The following is a 12,735-nucleotide window of genomic DNA, read 5'->3' as shown; positions in this document are numbered from 1 at the left end:
ACAGGGGTGTGGGTGCAATGACTTTTTTCCCCCCCCAAGGTTTTAGGGGCTGGTGCATGTTGTTCTTCAGGAATACCACTAGAGGGCAGTATTGAGTTAAAAAAAAAACAACCCATATAATACGGGGCCCATAGCCATTCATAGGAAAGAATGTCTTGGCTGCTTAAACGCTACAGGGTTCATACAAGGTTTTGACTAAGACCCACTCCGTGACATTGAGAAAGGACAGAAATAAATGAACAAAAACATTGTATACATTAACCGGAGCTTATTAACATTTGCAATTGCTCCATCTTCTTAAGAAGAAGGATTTCTAGTCTGAGTAATACTCCGGGCTGGGGTAACAGGAATGCTGGTTCAGCTTAAAACCACATTCGCAGCATTCCTGCATCCATGAGGCTAATAGCGAACCCCCTTCCTCTGTGGAGCGAGCACCTCCGCCGCTTTGTGGCCGGACTATCTGAAAGCGGGTCAGCGAGAACATCGGACATCTGCAGGTCCGCAGAAACGACTCATTCGGCATTACAGCCACTGAGCCAGACACGGCTGCCCCAGACCCCGAGCGATTGCATCCTGAAATGTTTCTACGCTGTAAGACGGCACCGGGGAGAGGGCGGGGGGGGGGGGGGTTGGCGTGTGGTGCTGGGGATGGGGTGGGGAGGGCACATACAGGGACCTTTCTCCGCTTGAATCTGCCGGACACGCATGAGGGATCGCGCGGCCGCCGAGGGCAATGGAGGCGCGTAATCAGCGCCGACGAGGCGTGTGATGACACAAGAGCCATGCCATAAGATATTCTCGTCACGAGAGAAAAGAATTCGTAACAAGTGTGCGGAATATTGAATGCCGGGTAGGCCTGCAGCGAATCGAGCTACGGGAGTGGGGAGGTTCGACGTTTTGATTAAACAAATGCTTCTGAAGGTCGTCTTTTGATCATGACAAGGAGGCGTGCAGGACAAACTTGGGGAGCGTCTACTGCGACGTTCCACCTCGGAAAACCTCCTCGGAGTTCCTCATCACGCTGAGAGTGGGCAATCGCGCAAGTCACGACACTCCTCATTGATTCAGCTCATCCAATTAAGTGCTTCCGGGTTCTGGGTGGAACGAAACCCAGAGGGTTTTAAATTGGGTCTAAGTTAAAAATAAATAAATAAATAAAAAATTCGAAAGTACATGTCAAAGAGAAAGTAAAGAGGAAGCGGCTTTGTTCTGTGACGGTTTCATCATCCCAGGAGGCAGTTGGGGTGACCAGCCAAGTTTTTTTGTACATTTAATTGGCGGCGGTGCTGGTGGTTGGGGGGAGGTGATGATGTGCAAAAATGTAAAAAAAAAATAATAAAAAAATGAGGCCGTTTTTAATATGAGGCAACCTCACACAGGACCCGAGTGCCTTGCTTTTCGCATGTTCTCTGGGTCAGAGTCTGCACGCACATGAATCTGTGCCACTTGTTTATAAATAAAAAGTCACCTCCACCACCCAGCAATGAGGGGGATTCCGCATGCCTCTCAGCGTGGGGGCTTTACTCTGCCCAGTCCCGTGACCCGCGCATCTCGCCGAAGGAAAACAAACTAGGAATCTTTGCTTGGATGTGGTGGACTCCAGAAAGTGATCGTATTGTGACACGTGCCAGGGCTGCTGAGAGCAGCCACAGTTTTAGAGGAGTCTCCACATCACTTCCGTAACAGAAGTACATTATGTATCGAGTTATATGTCGTCGCTGTGCGGGGGTGGGGGTGGGGGGGGGACGCAGAAATCCGGGGACGAGCAGAAAGGACGGCCCCGATTCCTCACTGCAAGGCTGCCGAAATTCATTCCCTGTGGTAAATTGTGATTTAAAAAATAAAAGGCTAGAGCCTCCCCCCCCCCCCCGCCCCCCCCGCTGGTAAAAGCATGCTACGGCAGGCCAGCTAGCGGGCACATGCAGCGGGAATCGAATTAATCGCGGGGAGCACAGAGTCGCCGCCCGACTCTGCAGAAGCCTGGGTTTGTTCAGTCTGCCCCTGACCAGCGTTGGGACAAAAAAAAAAAAACAAAACAAAAAAAATAGAATAATCCACGGCTGGCTGAACAGCAGCCAGACGATGTGCTCTTGGATGTGACCTTGGCCCACAAACCAAGGACGCGCTCAGGGACAGTGCTAGCCTGGCCTTGCCGGTTTAGTTCCACTCTAACAAGTGACGTCATCTCTTCATGTGAAGGGAGGTGTAATTTGAGCAGCTCCACTCCCCCTTGAAGGCCAGACAAGGTCAAAAATATACCACACAGATATGTACGCTTTTTACACCAAAGAATCGTTAATCCAATCGGGTTTGGATTAATAAAAATCCGACAAATCATTTTCACGATACACACCGCATAAAAGCCAAGAGAGAACACGGATAAATACAAGCATCCACATTAACATGCAAGAGACTCTTAAACCACACGACGCTCGATAGCTTAGGATTAACGAGCAAAAAAACGATGGATGGTCTGAGGATGACAGTGAGGAATGGCACGATAATGAACCCGATCATAACTTTACTTCTTGAAGAAGACGTTATCTTTCTCCCAAAACCAGGTGTAGGTCAGGTTGCCTGGATACGCTTCTGCTTGGCAGGTGAAGAATGCATCCTGGGATATGTTGACTGTTATGTTTTCTGGTGGGGATACAATAAATGGTGGCCCTGTAAAACAGACAAAAAGCAAGCGTTAACAGATATGTGAGTGAATAAATGACCTAAAGAGGACTGAAGTGTTTTCTAACTTATAGCTAGGAAATTTACGTACTGCTTATCTTCTAACGTAAGTGAAAAAATATCTCCTCCTATTATGAGTTTCGACATGATTATTAAAAGATCACATAGAACATTAACGCTTCATAAACGGGAAAAGCACACCAACAATAATGAATTGTAAAAATATTAAGTTGCAGTACACTTTCTACACCACCGGGGGCAGTGCTGTCCATGGCAGGCTTCCCACGGGCACCACTTTACCTCCCACCTAATGATGTCACAACGAGTTAGCTGCGGCGCTGCCTCGAGAGGTATACATAGAAAGTTTACCAGGCCTGGAGTCTCCTTCACCTGCTGGAGCATATGGCTGTCTGCTAAGAAGCTACAACTTAATAACACAAATTCAGGGGGAAAAAAAGGAACAAAAAAATTCCTGTCATTCAGAGGTCCACAGCAGCCACAAGTGCAAGATAAGGAGACTCCGAAGGGCTCTTGACGAGTGGGAGAAAAGCGAGTGCTTATTTGGCGCTGAATTGGATCTGCAAGCTGGGAGTTTATTCTGCGTTTTGTCCACAGGAAGCACGGCTCAAGCTGTCCAGGTTTAGCCTCCTGGTGACATTAACCTCTGTTGAAACAGGACAGGAATTCCGCTCATAGTGTGAATGAATTCAGACTTCAGGGGAATCATTAGTAAGGGGATCTATAAACATACTCATAAACACAGTTAACAGACCATTCACTGGGTGCTTGCACGAGCCTGGGCCAACAGGGGCTGGAGCCCCCAACAAATGTGAACAGGCCCCCGAATGATTTGTTTCACTCGGATGTCTTAATGAGGTCTCTGTCAGATCGAGAGTTCTTTATATTGCGGCAGTCCTGGTCCGGGACTGCATTTCCCAAAACCTTCGTAGTGCTACGATCCTCGTTACTTCAGAGAGGGCAGGGCAGTCAAACGAGGCTAGTGGTGCATTTCGTTGAACAGGGGAAGCAAACTTAAGTTGGGGGAGGAGGGATCAGACGCGTAATTTTACTACCTGGTTATGCCTAGTCAGGATCTAACTAATTTCGAACTGGGTTCAAACCCGTGATTTGACTACGTGGCTACATGCCTCGGGTGGATCCACGGAGGAATTAGGTCTCTGGGCTTAAGCCCCGGAAGTCTTAGGATCCTGTGAAGGCAGGCTTGCTCAGGTCCATCACTGCTTGTCCAGTAGTCCCCAAACCCTCAGCTCTTACTCAGGTAACACAGCACAGGTGGGTACAGGTTAAAACCCGGGTGCCGTGTCCGGAGTTCTGTGCAAATCACAGGGTGGTGAGCGGGTGACTACCTCCGCTGACCGCTGTGTAACTTTAGCCAGATGGAGCTCCAAGTGGGAACCCAGCAGGGAAGGGGGGCATGTAAGTCTGTGATGGAGAGGCGGGATGGAGTTCACTGTAATGGGCACTAATCAGGTGGCTGATTCCAAACCCCACCCCTTACACCGCCTCGGACTAATTAAGCATGAAATGCCATTTCGACAGGCAGTCTGGGAGTGAAGGGTGCACAGGGAGAACGGGTTCAGAGGAAGAAGCTTCTAGAAACAAGGAAGGAGGGGGAGAAATCAGAAGAGGGAGGGCGATGGGGAGAGATGCCTCACTGTGGACCCGCTGTAGCCAATGCAAGGGCAGTATTCCCCTCTTCTGTGAGTGTTATGTACCCTGAGGTGAGTTAATCGCCCATTTTTTTGAAAAACAGCCATGAACTGTGCAAGGTGGCCATTAGCTGGAGCCTCGCAACTGAGCTTGTTATCTGTATAGCGGCATGATCAATTCCCAAAGAGTCAGACCGTGTTTAAAAGAAGGTAATAGTGTACGTAGGCGAATGTGTAGGTAGGTAAGTCAGCGTAATATATTGGCTGCTAGGAAGGTACTACTCTGGTGCAACAAGCCCATGTAAATGCACCAGGTTTAACAAACATGCACCAATCAAACACAAATACAGCACACAATAAATCCAACACAATGTAACAAAGATAACACAAAAAATATACCGTATATAATGGTACAAACAGAACAATGACCAGTAAGCTGTATTTGGTTTTAAAAAAATGTCTGTGGGCTCGGAAATGTAACGAAATCTCTTCATTGGATTACATGAGGAGAACATACAGGGTTTTGATTTGCAATACTGCAGCATAAGACGAGGAGGTCTGGAAATCTCAAATATAACAAAAAACGGACAGAGAGAGTTTTGGAAATTTCTTCTTCAATCCGGAGTCAAGCCACCAGGGGCAGGAAGCATGGAAGAGGAAGGAGACCCAAAAATGCTTCTCTGTGAGCTAAAACAGTAGTGCTCCAGGAACGGATGGGCACAGTTGTTTATAACTGGAGTGAGCTTTGCATTCATCCTTTCTTCCGCCATCGTCCTGAGATGTTTAGGGACAGCACAGATGCTCAGACGCAAGAGCAACTTCTTCTCAGCATTTATAGTCAACTTTTTTTATATGTATATTATATATATTGCATGTATATTGCATGAATGTCATTATTCACCATTCTGTTTCTTGTTATTCATTCGTATATGTTGTTTACGTGTGTAGGGTGGTAAGCAAGCAAAAAATTACATTCTTTCTTGCACTTGTACAAATGACAATAAAGTTTTTCAACTGTTGAATCTTTTAACCCGTTTGAATGCATGGGGGGGTCAACCAAGAGGAAAGACGGGGGCTGGTTTATTGTTTCTGGGGCCGCACTCAAAAAGCCACTCGCCCACCCCAAATGTTATAAAAATTAAATCAATTGCTAGCAAGTAGAGTCAGAAGATCATAGTTAGCTAGCTGGTTAGCAGAAAATGCTGCTTCAGGATCTCCTAAATAAGGAGCGTGTCTAATTAATATTTAGTGTAGTGCCTATTTGTGGCCAACTGGGGGCCCCTGCAAGTGTATGGTGTAAGTGGTGGTAACCTCTGGCTCTGCAGATGGACATGGCCCCCCCAGGCAGACCTCTCAACATGTGTCATCTCCCTCCATCACGAGCGACCACCGACGTCCGTACCCACAGCTGCTGGGGAAGGTCCGCATCCTCCACCCCCCACCCCAAGGGGATATCCTGACTGGTGACCCGGCCCATCTCACTCTCCAAACCGCTACACTATCCCCAGGCTCCAGCGGGCCAGTCAGTTAGCATCAACCCATAAACAATAACCGAACAAGCGTGTAGAGACTGCCGGGGCGAGTCACCTTGGACAAGCAGACGTGTGGTGTGGACGGCCTCTCCCTGCACACTGTAAGCCCGGCACGTGTAGGCTCCTCGGTCCTCCCCGGTTGACCGACAGCACCGTCAGGCTCCCATCGCTCACCTGTGGACCAAATGATACAAAATAAAACTATGAAAAAACGTAAATGTCAGTCAAGGCCACTAAGACATCCTTATGCCTTTACAATGTTGACGTGAGTTTAAACGTACGTATGTACGTTGAAGCAGGTGTGCATGAATATTCACACATTCTTCAGTAGAATTAGACTTACCCTACTTTAAATACTAACATTGTGAAACTGAAATAACCTTCATGTAGCAGGAGAAAGGCTTGCCAAATGACTATCGTCCCACAGACAGATGTGCAGTCAAAGTCATTCATGGCATCATATCCTTCCAGATTAAACCCTGGCTGGTCAAAGCTCTGATACGTCGCAAGCAGGCAAACATTTCATTGTACTTGCACTTGTACAAAGGACAACAAAGCTTTTGAATTGTTAACCCTTTTGAGTGCATGAGCGGGGGGGGGTTAGTAGCTGGTTAGTAGAACATGCTGCTTCAGCATCTCCTAATAAGGAACATGTCTAATTTATATTTAGTGTAGTGCCTGTTTGTGGCTACATCAATATGGGACAACCGAGGGTCTCTGGGTGTTGCAAGTGTCCAGCTGACATCACAGCAAACCGGATACATGTAACGGCCAGAGATGGCCAATCGTGATTGGAGCTGGGGTGCCGATTTTAAGCCTGTCAGCCAGTATTATCAGATTTCAGGGGGTTTGACGGCAGGAACAACAGACCATTGTCTGTCTGTGCTGGACAGAATGAAGCGTTATCGAACAGCAGCATCCATCAAAGGGCTGTCCACCACCTTCCCGCATAACAATCCCTTCATTGATGACTTTATACGATTATCCCAGCCACTAAGCGTTCCAGCTCTCAAGAATCACTAAGGATGACCTCAGAGACAGGTGATGGTGAAAAAGTTAAGAGGACAGCCAACAGCGATTCAACCGGCCTTTTTGCCACATGCTGCTCTGCGTGTTTAAACGTAAGGAACAAAGACACCCTTGGGGCAAAAGGCCGATTGTTTACTTTGTGTTTTTCACCTATTTACTTTAGCAGGTGTTTTATACCCCAAAGCAATTCAGCTGGATGTTTGCCCAAGTGCCCAACTGAGTCTCCCCTCCAGGGTCATTCGCCCTGATAACCACGTGCCCCAAACATCAGATCTGTAACAGGTTGGTCATCTTGGAAAGTGAAATGACAGCGTCCCAAGTCACGACGATCAAAAGCTGAGAACAGCGTCGCACTCCACAGGACCGTAGTCAAAATTTTATTCTGGAGAGGGATGTCCCCCTTGGTGCTTTTCGCCAGACAGGGGCCCGAAGCAAATTTTGAGGGGGAGGTTCAAATTTATGACTTTAGTAACTGGCTAAGTGTCTGATAGGCACGGGGCGGCGGGGGTCGAGGTTGTTCCCGAGAAGCTCATTTCACGCCGTCAGGGAAGGTGGCGCTGGTAGACAGGTGGTAATCGGCCTGGGGAGAACACAGGGCAGCTGCTTGCCAGCACTGCATTTTAAGCTGACGGGCGGCTGACATCCATTTAAATAATTGATTCCGTTTCCGCAGCTCGTCTTTCCAGTTACGGCGAGCCAGGTGTGTGTAACAGCGCAGGAACCATGATCCATGGCTGTCTGGCTTTCCTGTCCTGCAGGACCCTGTTTGTATCATCACTGTGTTATACCTCCTTAACTGGCAGGAAGAGTATTCTTACCTCAAACTGTGCTTCCAAAAAACTAACCAATGGTGTTTTGCTTTCTGAGCTGCCGCAAAAGTAAACTGCTCGTTATAAAAAGAAGCATGACGATGGTTTTGGGACGACGGCGATCTAGAAATTCAGCCAAACCGACTGAGGGCTGTGTGGTATTTTCCAAAGGTGTGACCAATGCAGGGGGAGGCTTTCGTTGTTTAAATAATTCAGCCTTACTTGGAGCAGGGGGTGGGTTACTCACAGGCAAACGAATGTCCCAGCACGATGAGGTGGATACCGGCCAGTAAGGAAGATCCCAGAAAGCTTTCTGCCTATCAAAATGGCACATTAGCACCAGGGGTGTATACAGGGGGTGGGGCCAGATCCCCCCTGGAAGCTGATTGGGCCCCAGGGTACTCCCAGCCTCTTCAATTACAAAACATATCATTGGTTAGTGATAAGGTTAGTGCTTCTCTATAAATCATTGGTCATCTAATGCCCCTCACCTTAAGAAACAAATACTAGAATCACCCCTCATTTGCACCAATTGGTCCTCCGACTGATTGGCCGATTGACACATCCCCTTAGAGCGGCCCACGCAGAATTTTCGAGACTCCCCATCCCTCTGACACTCCCACCCACAGACCCAGCACTACTGTGTCCCCCCACCTCTCTGTGCCCCTCATACATGTGTGTGGTCCAGTGACATATGAGTGGTAACAATCTGAAGAAGCAGGCAATTTGGGTTGAGCTCCCAGAATAGACAACAGTAAAATGGGCTGTAGCATGAGCTCAGTTCCTGAATGCCAGGGTGGGAAGCATTTATCCGGTGTGGTGACAGCAGATTATCACAGATTCCATAAAACACTGGTGCTGCACGTGAGGGCAAGGCGGCTGTCGGGCAGCAGGGGAGTTTAACGGCATAAAGGGAAAAAAAAACACCGTAAACCTTTCAGCTTTGCCGGGCCGCTGGACTTTATCGGGCCTTGTAAATAGCCAGCAACGCAGCCTTGTCAATATCCCCCCGCCCCCCACCCGCGCGTACGACCTGCTCGGGAACCCGTGCCGGGACTGCTGCCGCAAGCACGGTGGGTAGAAAACAGACACATGAGAAAGAGAAAGAAAAAAATAACCAAGGCGGAAAGAGCACATGATTTGTTGAATCGATAGCGTGCAATGGATAATTGAGCTGTCACTCTCTGGAAACAGAGCGCATCATCTGGCGATTACTGATGGGCGTGGCCCGTTTACGAAGAGCACACCGGTATTACTGATGGGCGTGGCCCGTTTACGAAGAGCCCACTGGCATTACTGATGGGTGCGGGCCATTTACGAAGAGCACACCGGCATTACTGATGGGCGTGGCCTGTTTACGAAGAGCACACTGGCATTACTGACGGGCGTGGCCTGTTTACGAAGAGCCCACTGGCATTACTGATGGGTGTGGCCCATTTACGAAGAGCACACCGGCATTACTGATGGGCGTGGCCCATTCACGAAGAGCTCACTGGCATTACTGATGGGCGTGGCCCCGTTTACGAAGTGCTCACTGGAATTACTGATGGGCGTGGCCCATTTACGAAGAGCATACCCACATTATTGATGGTGTGGCCCATTTACGAAGAGCTCACCGGCATTCCTGATGGGCGTGACCCGTTTACGAAGAGCACACCCACATTACTGATGGGTGTGGTCCGTTTGCGAAGAGCACACCGACGTTTTGACACTGTGTCCTACTGCAACCCCCAACCTCCCCTCCTAAAGGGCTGCCCCATCCTTCCTGGTGAAGTCTGTGGCCTTCCTCGCTCATCCTTTGACCTCGTTTACCGGGAAGGGGTTGAGGGGTGGGGTAACAAGCCTGCTTTCCCGTGGCTCACTAACGAGCCCCCCGCTCCAAAACTTCCACACAGGCCACTTCCCGCCTTTAATTGCAGTGGTTCTGACCCGGCGCTGTACCCCATGTCCAATTTCTACCGAAGAAACACAACGACGAGCACATCCCGCCCACGTCTAATTAACAAGTGATAAATGATTCGCTGCAGAGTCGATCTTAAAGACGCCTTGCAAAAAAAATAAAATTTTTTTACTGGTTCAGCACTGGGAAAAGATCAATCAAAGAGATGGGCAGATCACCACAGTCCAGCAATTATTTAGATGCGCGCCAGAGATGTTAATTTAATCAATACATGTGAAAGTTTTCAGATTAAGCCAGCGGAGCTAGAAATGGCTGAATCATCTCTACATTCCATCACAGACAAAGCCCCCAAACTGGGAGACAGTAACTGCAGTGCGAGGATTGATTACACTAACCAGGCAAATTACTGGATAAAGTCAAGTGGATACATATAAGTCAACACAGTTACAATATTTACTCATGCAAACCTGCTAATCTGCAGCCTGCCCAAAGCATCGGGCGATTCGCAGACGGAATCATAACTGGTATTTGCGATAAAAGTTTCTGTCTTATTATCTTAGTTGTCTGATGTAATTTCCAAGCTTTTGCGGGCTAAAGATTGCAGTTGGGCTGGCGATCTATGTGGTTAGCAGTGATGTCATTCACAACTGCAGTCTTTTCAGTTATGCAAATCACTTTTCTATGCTAATCACTTTAGACTGACATAATAATAATAATTTTTTATATATATATATATATAATATATATATATATATATATACACACACACACACACACACACACACACACACACACACACACATATACAGGGGCGCATGGTGGTACAGTGGTTAGCACTGTTGCCTCACACCTCTCGGGACCCGGGTTCGAGTCTCCGCCTGGGGTCACATGTGTGTGGTGTTTGCATGTTCTCCCCATGTCATCGTGGGGTTTCCTCCGGGTACTCCGGTTTCCCCGCACAGTCCAAAAACATGCTGAGGCTAATTGGAGTCGCTAAATTGCTCGTAGGAATGCGTGTGAGAGTGAATGGTGTGTGAGTGTGCCCTCCTGCGATGGGCTGCCCCCCCATCCTGGGTTGTTCCCTGACTCGTGCCCATTGCTTCCGGGATAGGCTCTGGACCCCCCACGACTCAGTAGGATAGGCGGTTTGGAAAATGGATGGATGGATGTATATATATATACAGTGGCAAGAAAAAGTATGTGAACCATGGTGTTCTGCATTAATTTGTCATAAAATGTGATCTGATCATCTAAATCAAAGGTATTGACAAACATAACGTGGGTATAATAATAACGCAAACAAATTCTGATCTTCCACTCCCCCTTTTGCAGTGGCCAAGTCAGAGCCCAGACCTCAACCCAGCAGAGATGCTAAGGAGTGGCTTGAAGAGAGTCACACACACGAAGAATATGACAGAGCTAAAGCAGGTCTGCTAGGAAGAAAGGGCCAGAATTCCTCCTAAACAATGTGCAGGCCTGATCCACAGCTGCAGAAAGTGCCTGGTTGAGGTTATTGCTGCCAAGGGGGGGGTTAGGGTTAGGGTTTGGGGGGGGGGGTTAGAAGATTAGTAATAATAATAGTTTTGTTTTGTAGAATGTGAGTAGATTATACATCTCAGACAATAACAAAAAGGATATTGATGAACATCTTGGTGTTGACTCATGGTGACCTTGTGAAGGGGGGGGGGGTGCAAGTACACCGCAGCAACACGGAGAATCAGGGGTCTCACAGACTGGCACAGCAGGAGCGGCAGCTGTATCTAAGTACGGTCAGGTGGGGGGAGGGGGACACGCACGTCTCCTTTCCTGCATGCGTCAGTTGTGTGCTCGCCGTCATGCAGCCCTGGTGTGTGTGTGTGTGCTTGCGTGTTGGGTGGGGGGTGTCTCCTCTAAAGCTACTCAGTTCAAAGGAGCCTCAGATCCACAAAGTGTCTACACCTCAGACAAGACATGAGAAACAGAGAACCCGACTTAAACACCCCGCTCTTCTCTGACAATTCCCCCCGGAGTCTTCCGGAGGACCGTCCCAGCTGCCTGCCGCCTCTTGCGGCGCTACCTACGGGTGTGTTTGCATTCCCCCCCTCCCCTCACCCCCCCCCAGAACCCCAAGGATCCGCAAATGAGTGGATTAACACCTCACACAGCCCCACTCACCTCTCCGACACCCGGTTCCGTTGTTCCCTGTCAACCAACACGCGCAATTAAGTGAATGACGCTACACTGCGGCGATGTGCACTCAGGGATATCCCCCAAGCATTAAAAACACACACACTTGCTAATGTGTGTGCAACACATCTAATCTATGCATTACAGTTAATTAGCAAGTGACCTTTAATGCATCCTGTTCCCGATTGAGTGCCTCTACACGACTGTAAGGCTAAGAGTGTCCGGGGAACACAGTGGGTGAAACTCAGGATCGGTGAACGTTTAGTCACATGGGGCTGGATTTAATGCTAGGCAATATTTACAGGGTGATGTACTGATCAGTGAGGGCAGACCTACCTTGTATTTCCTACTCTCAGCGAGGAGCTCGCCCTCTCTCAGCCAGCTGACCACAGGCTTGGGGTTCCCGAAGGCAGTGCAGGTTAGGGTGATGCTGCCCCCTTCCTTGGCCTCCACATATTGCGGGGGGCGTGTCTGTGAAAGTGGGCGGAGCTGTAGAAATCGGGAGAAAGGGAATACAGGAAGAAGTTCAGGCATGTATCTCCCTCCCCATAAAATTTGGTCAACGACTGCTTGGCACAAAGTGCCATATATCTGACGCTGCTCTCCACAGCCGCGGCTTGTTTTTCCCCAATCATCCATTTGTCCACTCGCACACTCGTGTGGCCAGATCAGCGTGCAGAATGAAGGGCTGTACCAGCTTAAGATGAGTGCTGGGCCGATTCTAAGATTTATTTTCTGAAGGGGGGGTTGGGGGGTGGCATCAGACAAGCCATAGGTTGTAAAGGTGCACCAACTTTATCATTAGCCAACGATGTTCTGAATCGGTGAGTGACAGGGGAGCAGTCACTTTGGGGGCCAATCACCATTCAGCTGAAGCAAATGCACCTTTGACCCCGCCCCTGTATACACGCCAAGATGAACGCTTGAAAACACCACATATTTAGCTAATT

The 12,735-nt window shown here is 48.7% G+C and overlaps 1 protein-coding gene across 1 annotated transcript in view; it reads right to left on the bottom strand.

The window, feature by feature from the left end:
* The window catches only part of LOC125730546 (protein turtle homolog B-like), a gene marked incomplete at its 5' end in the record, with an annotated part of 28,505 nt that extends 16,231 nt beyond the window's left edge, over positions 1 to 12,274 (bottom strand). Inside the window, 5 exon segments of the mRNA XM_049005813.1 lie at positions 2,526 to 2,667; positions 5,937 to 6,015; positions 6,017 to 6,055; positions 12,122 to 12,250; positions 12,252 to 12,274. Coding sequence (XP_048861770.1) covers positions 2,526 to 2,667; positions 5,937 to 6,015; positions 6,017 to 6,055; positions 12,122 to 12,250; positions 12,252 to 12,274 — 412 coding nt within the window.
* Between the last annotated feature and the right edge of the window lie 461 nt (positions 12,275 to 12,735).

This window comes from Brienomyrus brachyistius, unplaced genomic scaffold, assembly GCF_023856365.1.
Source record: "Brienomyrus brachyistius isolate T26 unplaced genomic scaffold, BBRACH_0.4 scaffold1378, whole genome shotgun sequence".
NCBI lineage: Eukaryota > Metazoa > Chordata > Actinopteri > Osteoglossiformes > Mormyridae > Brienomyrus > Brienomyrus brachyistius.
This window is presented reverse-complemented; position numbering and strand designations above follow the sequence as displayed.